General features: G+C 48.6%; 1 protein-coding gene across 2 annotated transcripts in view; it reads left to right on the forward strand.

Annotated features, from left to right (window-relative positions):
- Nucleotides 1–8998: 8998 nt before the first annotated feature.
- Nucleotides 8999–12566, forward strand: part of JAG1 (jagged canonical Notch ligand 1) — a 35523-nt gene continuing 31955 nt past the window's right edge. For both annotated transcript variants that reach the window (XM_070419905.1, XM_070419906.1), the window contains exons 1-2: nucleotides 8999–9585; nucleotides 10021–10326. In XM_070419905.1, coding sequence (XP_070276006.1) covers nucleotides 9505–9585; nucleotides 10021–10326 — 387 coding nt within the window. In that variant the 5' untranslated portion in view covers nucleotides 8999–9504. The remainder of the gene's footprint in view (nucleotides 9586–10020; nucleotides 10327–12566) is intronic.

Below are 12566 nucleotides of genomic sequence, written 5' to 3' on the forward strand. Positions count from 1 at the left end.
CACCCACGCCCCTCCCCCAGTGTTTATAATTATATACCCACACATCTGTGGATATCTTTCACAACAAAGTGCCAGGAAAGCCTTGCTTCATCTGAGAGACAAGCTTGCTGGCCCTGCATGGGTTAAGTTCATCTTGAGGCTGTGTTGTTTTGGTCACCCTGGCTGTCTTTGAGCTTAGCATTCAATTTTCCATCCAAGTCATTATGCTTGACCTGCCCGTCTCCATGTATTGTTGTTCCTCTTGATCTTGGTCTTTACCTTTACCTCTATTTTCTTTGGTCTTAATATTTATTTACTTATAGATTTCACCTGGAAGTTGCCTAAATTTTTTTTTAGAATATGCTGATACATAAATATATACTTGGGTAAATAACTGTGAGACATTCCAGTTAGGACACTGAGCTCGTGATGGGATGATCAAAATGTAAATGTGACTAACCGGTACTTATACCCAATGATAGGCATGGCGCCAATCAGTGGGAAGCACATTTAAGAACAACTGCCTAACTGTAGATTTTCTGTATTCACTGTGGGTTGGACCTTACTGTGCAAACAAATCACTTGGGCATCTTGTGAAATTGCAGGCTCTGATTTAAAAGGGGGAAGGGGGTGATGAGTGTTCTCTCAAGCTCCCAGGTGATGCCAATGCTAGTCATCAAATTGCATTCAGAATAACAGGGGAAAGAGAATATAACAAGCCAAGCTCCAAGGACCAACTCTGCAGCATTTAGAATTGAATTATTTGCTGTAGCCATTTGGTAAATATGTGAGGAATTGATCCTTGAAAAATCAGTTCAGAAAGCAGATGCTGTTCTCAGCTCTGTGCCCCAGGCCCTGCTAATCCTCAATCAGTGGCATCAACATCACGTTTGTCTAAAACTGGGTGAGAGGAGGAACAGGGAGTTAATGGGTACAGAGTTTCTGTTTAGAAAGTGGAAAAAGTTCTGGAGTGTGGTTTCATAACAACATGAATGTGCATTTAAAAATATATGTATAGCCGAAACTGGTTTGGCTCAGTGGATAGAGCGTCAGCCTGCAGACTGAAAGGTCCCAGGTTTGATTCCGGTCAAGGGCATGTACCTGGGTTTCGGGCACATCCCCAGTAGGAGATGTGTACGAGGCAGCTGATCGGTGTTTCTCTCTCATCGATGTTTCTAACTCTCTATCTCTCTCCCTTCCTCTCTGTAAAAAATCAATAAAATATATATATATATATTTTAAAATATATGTATATTTTTATTGATTTCAGAGAGGAAGGGAGAGGAAGAGAGAGAGAGAAACATCAATGATGAGAGAGAATCACTGATTGGCTGCCTCCTGCATGCCCCTACTGAGGATTGAGCCCATATCTCAGGCATATGCTGAAATGGGGAATCAAACTGTGACCTCCCGGTTCATAGATCAATGATCAATCACTGAGCCATGCTGGCTGGGCTGTACACTTTGAATTGTACACTTTAAAATGATCGGTGACAAATTTTATGTTATATGTATTTTACAATTTAAAAAAATCATGCCCAGAGCTGGTCAAATCCTTCAGTTATGTGAAGGCTAGTGCAGAATGTGCTGGGCTATATTTTTCCTTAATTGCTAACCCCCTACATTTTCAGTAATGCAGCCTCAGACCATGCCCCTGCAGCGCCAGACTGTGGCACTACTCTTCTTAGTAGCTGCATCGCACTTTCAAGGTATATTACAAGTGTGTTATATTAAAAACCCCACCTCCTCTTTGCATAAATTACTAGCAAACTATTCTAAAATAGTGTAATTGACTTCTGTCATTTTTACCTGCCTTTGAAAAAAATTTTAACTTCCATGGATGCAATAGCCAACTTTTAGAAATTAAACTTTCTCCTTAATAGTCATCTTATGTTTTCTATGCATTAGTTTTATTTCCAAAAGAGAAAAGAAACTTTTGGAAATAAACTTTTCTCTTTTGGATATCATATCTGAAACTTTTCTCTTTTGGAAATCGTATCTGAATAATATTAATGAAAATCTGTGTATCAGAAAACCTAAGTTATGATTAATCTTTAAGGATCTAGAAATTTATAGGTAGCACTTGTGCTCAAGCTAATGTTTCTTTAGCCATCCTTGAGTGCTCTTGGCATAAAAACAATAATAAAAACAACTATTTACCTCCCAAATGAAAAGTTAAGCATTGCAATCATCTACTTTTTATGTTCTTAATAACTTCTAATTTAGAGAAAGCCATCAGTAAGGAAACCATTGGCTTGAGAACAAAAGTGTCAAACACAGACACAGTCTTCTAATTTATTGAGAACCATTAACCCAGACATGAAATCCTGGGATCTGAAGCCCTGTGGCTTTTATGCCATTGGCAGGTGTAATCACCTTTCCTTGACTCTCACATTTATGTTTATTTTGAAACTTTCTCAGATAACTGAATATATTTAGGTCTCCTTTCCACATGCTCCAACAACTACTTTGATGTATTTTTAATTTTTTTTTAGCTCTGGAGGCAGATTTGGGTTTGCACATGTTTGGAAAGCTGAGTGCAAATGAGGTGAAAAGGTACTCATGGAATAAATTGCATTGTGATAGTTTCGGTGGAGGATAACAAAGTAATACTGTTCCTTCCATTTTCTAAGTTCTTCTGGCTGGGCTAATCAAATTAACAGAGACAGATAACAGGAGAAAATAAAAAAATGTTAATACATGCGCTTGGGAGATTTACATAGCATGAACGTTCCAAAGACAGTGAGCCCACATTGGGACTATATGACATTTTGGACAAAGAGAAAAAGGTGGTGGTGGTGGGGGGGGAACAGGGTCTTAGATTTCAGAAGTGAAAATAAGCAATTTACAGGTAGTTGAGGAAGAGCAGAACTCCACTGGCAGGTAAATTTTTGCTAGGCAGGTAAATTTTTGCTAGGCGACTCAGAAACAATGAAACACAGTGGGTAATCGAGTAAACATGCTTGGATTCCTTCTGACTAATTCTAGGGTGAAAATGCTTAAGGTGATTATGCCAAGCTTCCCTTCCTGAAGCAGGTTTTTAAAATTCTGAATCTCTTTAAGAAAAGGGACAAAAAAATCTCTTCCTGAGTTTGTTGGGCTTTAGTTGATTTCTGTTTGAAATCACCTGCATGCCGGGGGTAGCACATTCCAGGGCCATTGGCTCCCAATGCTACCTGCTTCTGGAAGGGTCCTTTCCAGAGCAGTTTAGGGGACGGAAAGATTTGGGAGAGCTCAGTCACACTTCATACTTATAGAAAATTGTTAGTTGAATTTAGATCAAACAACTATACAAACAGATGGATTGGCTTAAAAAAAATGCTATCCTGGAATATCTGGAGTCAAGTCATTTAGGTGTCATTCACAGAACAGACAACTCTATGTTATTGCCAAGAGGCGGGTGAGTGAACGATTTACAGTTGTGTTGAGAATCCCAATTAACAGCTATTTACACCCAGGGTTTTTGAATTTCAAAGATGACGCTTAACTATAAGAAAAGAATATATTTTATAAATGAAACTTTTTCTTCCCAGCTCCAATGAAACTATAAAAGAATCTTAGATTTTAGTTCAAAGAGTGAAATGAGGAAATAAATCCCACAGTTCCTGGACGATGCATCTTTTTTGTTGTTTTTTGTTGTTGTTGTTGTGTTTTTTGTTCTTTGTTTTTGTAACTTTCTGTGATTGGCTTGCTAAAGGCAACATGGGCACATAACTCTCCTTGTCCTGGTAGGTTTCCATGTAATCACTGTGAGACAGGGTTGGGGCAGGACAGGCAAAATGATAAATGCCTGAGCTCAAAGCAAAACCAAAACAATGTTTAAAATGAAGCTTGTGCAAAATTACTGTTGATAATGCAAGAAAGTCATAGTTCTGGTTTCCAAAGAAAGTTAATTCAAATCTCTTGCGTATGTAAAATGAAGCTTTGGGGGCGTGGGTGGGGGTGAAAATGGTTGGATCTATTGAATTTATGCTTGAGTGTATAAACTTGTGGCCTGGTTATGGTTGCTGTGGGAACTATAACTTAATCCGGATTCTTTTTCATGTCTAATTTGTTGCCCATAGGTTGGAGTTTTCTTTTTTTTCTTCTTCCTGAGAACTTATCATGTAGAAGGAGGAGAATAATCCACAGAGGTGGGTATGCTTCCATGGGGAGCTGGCTGGACAGAGTTCTGGGGCTGGCGTTTTCTGCCATGCTAACCTAAAGGAACAGAGAAGAGCTCGTAGGACACATCAGCATCCTTTGCTTCTACTGGAAAGGAGCAGAAATATATCACATCTGCTTTTCTGTGGAATAGGGCTCATGAGCTTCCTTAACTTCTCTGTAATATTCAAACAAAGAAAAAGGAAGATACTAAAGGACATTTTAAGTGTCCCTTTGGACCTTCCTCTCTTATTTAATGGAAAGAAGAAAGGAATTGGGAATAAAGGAATAAGGGAAAGGAACCATGTTCTTTTTGTTCATTACTATAATCTGCACTGTCTTCATCCGAGACAAGCATGCCCTCCACTCTGTAATGCTTTAGTCCACTATTTTTAAAATATTTTTATTGATTTTTAGAGAGAGACGGAGATAAACATTGATGTGAGAGTGAAACATCGATCGGTTGCCTCCTGCACACCCCCTATCTGGGATTGAGCCCGAAACTCGGGCATGTGCCCTGACAGGAGTCGAACAGGCAAACTTTCAGTGCATAAGACGATGCCCAACCAACTGAGCCACACCGGCCATGGCTTAAGTCCAATATGTTGTGTTGTCCACCATGTTCTATGCATCCTACACAGTACCTGGTACATCAGTAACTATTTTCCTCAGCATTTTACAGTGAAAAATTTCAAACATAGAAAAAGTTGAAAGACTTTTATGTGAACACCAGCATGCCCACCACCTAGAGCAGTGGTTCTCAACCTTGGCTGCACATTAGAATCACCTGGGAATCTTTTTAAAATCCTGGTTTCTGGGCCTCATCCTCCAGAAATGCTGTTTCTTTGTAACTAACTGTTAGGTCAGAGAGAGCCCAGGATCGAATACATGCAGACATGTGATCCCCCTGGCATTTCTAACAGATCAGCATGCCAGACACAGATACTGGCTTCTCCACGACCCCCACACAGATACTGACTCCTTCCTGAATACCTTGCTGACCTCCTGCAGCTGAAACTTCCTCAGCTGAATACCTCAGCTCATGTCCCTGCCCCTCACCCAACTGCAGTATAAATAAAGCGCCCCCCTCCCTGTTGGTGTGAATCCACGTGCCCTGTCCTTGGGGGTACGTGGGTCTCCCGGGGATGCAGAATAAACTTTCCTTCCTTCCTTTTCTGACCAACTCTCTTTATTTCCTTCGCCGCCTCCTGAGCCACCTAACCTAACACTAATGTTGTGGCCTCACCCCATAACAAAGAAACAGCATTTCCAAAAGATGAGGCCCAGAAATCAGGATTTTAAAAATATTCCCAGGTGATTCTAATGTGCAGCCAAGGTTGAGAACCACTGACCTAGAGCCAATCATTAGCACTTATTTTGCTTTAGCATTTATCTACCCATCCATCCATGAATCCCTCTAATTCTTGTGCATTTCCAAGTTGCAAATATCTTTTCACTTCCCTCTAAATACTTCAGCATTTATATAATTAACTCAAATAGTACAATTGTTTTTCTTTTGAACATAAAATTAAATACTCCAATCTTAGCCTTTTTAATGAATTTTGCATGCATACACCTGTGTAACCCAAGCCCTTATCAAGATACAGAATATTACCCCTCCCCAAGAGGCCTCAAGCCCATCCCAGCTGTCTCCACCCTCCTATCTCCGAAAGCAATCACTGCTTCAATTTTTAATTACCTCGATTAGTTTTGCCTGTTCTAGAACTCAAAACAAACGGACTCCTGTAGTATGCAGTCCTTTGCGTTTAGCTTCTGTCACTCAACATATTTTTGAGATCGTTCGTGTTGCTTAATATAACGTAGTTCTCAATAAATAATGATTTGCTTATTTTTATCAGTGTTAACCCGAGCTTTAAGTTGACTAGAAGTATCAGCATCCTTTCTAATTGTATAATCTAAATACAATTATAACAGCTTGAACATCTCTCAAGCCGTTAGTTGGTTTAGCGCTGCGGTTTGTTGGTGACTCAATAAAGGAAGGGCAAGTTTTGTGGAAAAAGAAAAACAAGGCATCATCTTTTTAAAATTAAATTATTGAAGGATGGTGGTTGGAGCACCTGAGACAGAGCAGATAGTAAGAGACTATAGCCTCTCCTCTTCTCACAGGTACAGGTGTGATGGTTAAATGCGGCATTTTTCACAGGAACAGTTTTCTGGAATCTTCACTTACGAAAAGCTACAGCCAAAGGTAGGATGTGACCTGGCCAAATCTGCATGTTTGAGTTCTTTCCACAGTGGTTCCCCACTCAGCAGGGAGGGGGCTGAGAACTGCTGTGGGGAAGTAGGGTAAGCTTCCACTTGTTGCAGTACACATGACTGGCTTTTTGGGAGAGTACCAATGAGTTGGAAGAGTCCCAACTGAAAATTTTCAAAAGAATCCCCTCAAACCCACAACTGTCTTCTCTACAAGTGGGTTCCCAAGCTCAGGGAGGGTGAGGGACAGTGTACTATTTAGCAGGATAATTTTATTGGTGTGATTTGATATTTCTATTAGGGTGGATCGGGTAGTTTCAACCCCAGGAAAATCAATGTTCTATTAGTCAAGGGGGCTAACCTCACCTGTGGCTTGGAGCTGACCCCCCCCTCTCCCCCCCGGCCCTGTTTACATACAGCCCAGATTACTAACAGGAGGCACCTGCATCTCAGGTAGTTTTCTTGGGTTAAGCCAGGTGGCTGGATCTAAACTGTTCAAGGAAAGGCCTGACTCCATAACTCCTTTTTGAGAGCTGTGTGTGTGTGGGGTGGGGGGCGGGGGTACAGGGTATAGAATTTGAACAGGTTTGGGTAATGGGAACTACAAGAGATGTGTATTTTAGTACCTCATCAGCCTTCATAAATTGTGCTTTTTCCAGCACCAGCATTTTGCTTTTGGGGAGTAGAGATGAGGAGGGGGCAGATAGGTGGAGGAGATTAGTTTATAGAAACTGGTGAGAAAAGTCTGTATAGCCCTAGCAGGTTTGGCGCAGTGGGTAGAGCGTTGGCCTGCAGACTGAAGGGTCCCAGGTTGGATTCCAGTCAAGGGCACATGCCCGGGTTGTGGGCTCGATCCCCAGTAGGGGGCGTGCAGGAGGCAGCCAATCAATGATTCCCTGTCATCATCGATGCTTCTATCTCTCTGTTCCTCTCCCTTCCTCTCTGAAATCAATAAAAATATTTTTAAAAAAGAAAAGTCTATATAGGAACACAGTTGGCAACTGGAGGCCTTGCATTTAGGATAAATGGGGAAAATGAGGCCTGGGGAACATGAAGACAAAATACCCAGTTTGCCACTGCCTATGCCAATGACAAGCTTGTTCTGCTCTAACAGATAGCCCTTTGAAAATATGGATTAATTCTCTCACCAATGAGCATTAGATGGGATACATTACCATTAAGAAGGTGCCTTTCTTCAGTGTTCTTGAGCTGTTGAAATGCTAATATTCTAAACCATCCTTGCTGGCTTTGAATCAGTGTAAAAAGGTCAGTTACCATATTTTATTCCCCTGTGTGAATATTACTGTCCATATTGAGACACCCATTAAATAATAACCACAAATTACCCACCCTTTTATACTCTCATAACTCAGCATACTGGAAACTATTTTCCCTTGACCCACTGCAGCTCATTACGCCACAGAGCTCCGGAAGGCTGGAGCCAGGATCCGGTCCTCAAATAGTCACGCCTTTTCTGTAAAACAAGGGCCCAAACTTTGTCCATCCTTCAATGGACACCATTCTCTTCCTTAAAGAGGTCCCCTCAAACACAGCAGCGGGTCCTCTGGAAGAGGGGCGAGAGAGGCTTCCGCCAGCCCGCAGGTTTCCTTTGACCTTGACAATGACCGGAGGCTCGCCTCGGGGTGGAAAATAGCCTGAGTTTCCACTGCCACCCCAGAGAAGCCAAGTGGTGCTGCCGGGCGATGGCGGTGAGATAGATGGTCCTTTCCAGACTCATCTCTTGCCACCCAGAAAGCAGCTCGGAGGCCGCCTACAGGTGCAATCCCGGCACTGCGGCCAGGGCAGCGGGGCTGGGGACAGGGTGAGCCCGAGCCCACCAGCACCTCTGCCTGCCCTCGCCAAAGCCCGAGCAGGGCCCCAGCGCGTCCGCGGCCCTCTCCCTCCAGTTTCCCCTCGCCGCAGCCCAGGCGCGGTTTGGGAAGGAAACTGAGAGCCCTCCGAGGCTCCGCAGACTCGGATTTGGGAGGGGGTGGGGCGCGGCCGAGGCTTTCCCTCGAAACTGCGGCGAGCCTGGCTCCGGGAAAGTTTTTCAAAGTTCCCAGCAGCGCCTGCCCCGGTCGCCTCCGCTGGGCGAGCAGACGGCGGCCAGCGCGCCAGCCCCGCCGCCGCCTCTGCCGCTCCCGCCGCCAGCAGCGCGCTCTGGACGGCTGGCTCCCTCGCGGGAAGCGGGCCGGGCTCCCGGCGGGCAGGCCCTCCTCCGGGGGCGAAAGCCGCAGCTGACGCAGGCGGCTTGGAAGGCGGAAGCCGCCCCGCTCCGACCGCTCGGGCAGCGCCGCGGCGCCTACACCTGGGGTCCCGGCAAGCGGGCCGAGGCGCCCGGCCCAAGGCGCCCGAGGGGGCGGTCCGCGCCAAGGGCCCCGGGCGTCCCCGAGCAACTGACACTTCCAAGTTCTTTCCTGCGCCCTCCCCCCATCCTCGCCAGACCCAGGGCTCCCGGGGGTGGGGGGGGTCTGTGCTGGGTTCCCCAACGTCGACGCCGTCCAGCGTATCCCTGGACCCCCATCCCCTGGCAAGTTCCTCCCCGTACTCCCCCTACCCAGCAACCCGAAGGGGAAGGGGCGTGACTCCGACGGACACGCCCCTCATGAATATTAATAGAGCGCATGCGCCTGCCGGGCGCGCTGGGTAAAGGTGGCCAGCCAGGGCTGCGGCTCCCAGACGGGCTCTCAGAGTCCCTCTCCGAGAGCCGAGTGGGCACGCGTCATTGTGTTACCTGCGGCCGGCCCGCGAGCTGGGCTTGGGGTTTTTTTTTTTCCTCCCCTCCCTCCCTCTTTCTGTGCAGCTGATCTGAAAGGGAATAAAAGGCTGCACATAATCATAATAATAAAAGAAGGGGAGCGCGAGAGAAGGAAAGAAAGCCGGGAGGTGGAAGAGGAGGGGGAGCGCCTCAAAGAAGCGATCAGAATAATAAAAGGAGGCCGGGCTCTTTGCCTTCTGGAACCGGCCGCTCTTGAAAGGGCTTTTGAAAAGTGGTGTTGTTTTCCAGTCGTGCATGCTCCAATCGGCGGAGTATATTAGAGCCGGGGCGCGGCGGCCGCAGGGGCAGCGGCGACGGCAGCACCGGCGGCAGCACCGGCAGGAGCACCAGCGCGAACAGCGGCGGCGGCGGCGGCGGCGTCCCGAGTGCCCGCGGCGCGCGGCGCAGCGATGCGGTCCCCACGGACTCGCGGCCGGCCCGGGCGCCCCCTGAGCCTCCTGCTCGCCCTGCTCTGCGCCCTGCGAGCCAAGGTAGGAGCCCGCGGGGCCTCACTGGCACAGGCCGCCCTCTCCTTTCCCTCGCGACGCCCAGGACGCCGGCGGTTGATTGCCGCGAGCGGGGCCAGGAGTCCTCGGTCACCCAGCTCCCCAGCCGGGTCCCTGCGCCCGAGAGGCTGCACCTGGGCTGGGGAAGCCCCCGTCCTTCTAAGTGTATCCTCCAGGCTGGGCAGGGGGGCATGTTCGCTCCTCCCTTGCTATTCCAGGGCAGTCGTCGGATTTTTCCCGCACTCGTGCATTTTTTTTTTTTTTTTTTTTGCCCGGGAATCACGTTGAGTCTTGGCGCTCAGTTTTGCAAAATTATTTTCACTTGGCGCCGAGGGCTCATCGGGGCGGGAGGGAGGGAGCCGCCACTTCCACCCTCGAAGAAAACAACTCCCCGTGCTGACCTCCCTTCCTCGCCGGCAGGTGTGCGGGGCCTCCGGCCAGTTCGAGTTGGAGATCCTGTCCATGCAGAACGTGAACGGGGAGCTGCAGAACGGGAACTGCTGTGGCGGTGCCCGGAGCCCGGGGGACCGCAAGTGCGCCCGCGACGAGTGTGACACGTACTTCAAAGTGTGCCTCAAGGAGTACCAGTCCCGCGTCACGGCCGAGGGGCCCTGCAGCTTCGGCTCGGGGTCCACTCCTGTCATCGGGGGCAACACCTTCAACCTCAAGACCAGCCGCGGCAATGAACGTAACCGTATCGTTCTGCCTTTCAGTTTCGCCTGGCCGGTGAGTGACGGACGCGGGCTGGGAGGCCGCGCCGAGCTTCGCACCCGTGTCTGCCGAGCCCTGCTTTCTCTTGCGAGAGGGATATGAGAGTCTTGGCTTCACGCGGCGCTCGCTCATAGGGGAAGATTTTTGGGAGGTTGCGGGGGGTTAGGGAGCAAGACTCGGCAGGCCCATCCCCGCTGCTTTTTGCTAAGAGCACAGGAAAATGGGTACCCCAGAGATTTGGGGAGCAAAGCTCCCAGGAAAGCGGGTTTAACTTGCAACTTGAAGGCCCCAGAGTAAACCCCTCCTCCCCCCTCCCAAACCAGGAGGTCATTATCGATGAGCCTTGCTTAACCAATTAAACGCTGTGGAAGGCGACTCGGCTCCTTTTTGGCCTTCGAACGACGTCCAAATTGGCACCCTCCCCTTTCCCGTGGACGGCCGGGAGGGCGGGTGTGTCCTTCCTGGAGGGTGTGGAGGGAACCCGTTTCCCGCTGCTCCTCAGGAGATTTTGGTGCGTGCGGGGGCGCTCTCCGGGCTGGGTGCAAGGGCTAGGGGGCGGCCTCCGGAGCGGGGAGGGTCTCCGGGCCTTCATCCGAGCTGCCTCCGCCCCCTGCCGGTCCCTTCCTGCCCTCGCCCCCGTGCGGTGTAGCCTTGTGGCCTCGCTTCCAGTGGTTCCCGGGCTCTGAACAGCTGTGTTTGCAAACTTCCCCGGGAAGGGCGGGGGTATGCCCTTGTCCGGAGAGCGCATGGTCCCCGCGAGTCTTCAGGGGCGTGCCAGAGCCTGGAAGTGGCGGTCCACTAGAGGCAGTTACTGCGGGTGCAAGTCCATGGACCCCCGTCTGAGAGCCTCTGGAGGCTCCGGGCGCCGCTGGCAGACCCCCACAGCGAGGCCCTTGCAACATCCCGAAATGGGTGGAAGGAAGATGAATGCGATTGCAGAAGAGGAGGAAAGGGGAAAATGTTGGTGCCCTCTGCCCCTTTCCTGCTGTCCAGGAGGCGTGACTCATCGCCAGGACTGTGGCTTGGCCCAGCCTGTGCTGGGAGGGTGGGTGGTGAGAGGGTGAGAGGGGGAGCTCTGTGCCGAGGGGAATACTCTCCACCACGTGCTCTGATGGGGTGCACTCTGCTGCCTCCTATCCGCGGGCTGGGGTTGTGATTCCCAGCTGGGGGTGGGGAGGACAGCGCAGAATTAGAACGTCTGCTTTGGTGTACGTGAAGCTGGGGGTGGCTCTCACGTTTGCAGGACCTGGCTTTTTAAAGTGCCCTCTCTGCCTCGGAGGAGATAAGACAGTTATCAAAAACATGCCATTAAGAGGGGTTTAGAAAAACCTGTGCTATGTGTCGCTCTCAGAAAGAAGGGCTGCTTCTGTTACGGGATTTCATTTTTGTAAAGCAAGTTTATCTTGTTAATCCCCTATTAGGGAGAACTTTAAGCTAAAGAGGTTAGCCACATTTTAAATCCGGCTGGGCCCACATTGACTGTGAATACTGACTGCCCTTCAACGTGTGTTTGGAGTTGAAGGAAGGGGCCTGCAGGTGGTTCCACCCTCCCAGGCTCAGTCCCGAGCCCCTCGCTTTTCACAAGACCATAAAAGGAATCTTATTAGTGATGTGGAAAAGCTGCCGGCCTGGCTGAGGTTCATTTTGGAGAGTAGGGTCAGAGGATGGGTGGAAACCGGGAGGGAGCCTTGCTCCTCAGGCTGGCTGCGGAAAGTGACCTGGAAGGTGTGTCTGTCCCCTTTTGACACTTGGCAGAGAGTCCTGGATGGGGAAGGAGCGGAAGTGGCATGTGAGGGCAGAGAGATGATTGATTTGCTGGTGCTCTTCTGTGGTTTCAGGCCCACGGGTCACCAACCATGAAATAGACTTTCTAGAATGGGGGGACCGCTTGGTCTACACTGAGTGTGTGGTTCCTTTGAAGTTAGGCCAAATGCATGTATCACTCATAAACAAGTCTCCACCCTGCTGCCCCAAAAAGGCCTGCTGTGAAATATAAGCTTTACTTCCCAAGAGAAACCAGAGTTCAGGTGTATTGTTTTAGTTTATTTTTCTGAGTGCGGTTGGAGAAACAACCACAGCCTGTAACTTTCAAGAATGATTCCAGGGTGAGTGTTAACTGAAATGAAAGCACTCAGGTAGCCGAGTAAACATGGAAATAAATAAGCACAGCTTCATTTACTTTGGCAATTAAATATTAATAAGCCTGTCTCTTTAAAACGGATTTTCTTGAATAGCGAGTGACTGAACTTGGTACA

Source organism: Myotis yumanensis, unplaced genomic scaffold, assembly GCF_028538775.1.
Source record: "Myotis yumanensis isolate MYYU_CA2020_CCGP unplaced genomic scaffold, mMyoYum1.0.hap1 SCAF_7, whole genome shotgun sequence".
In the NCBI taxonomy this organism is placed as follows: Eukaryota; Metazoa; Chordata; class Mammalia; order Chiroptera; family Vespertilionidae; genus Myotis; species Myotis yumanensis.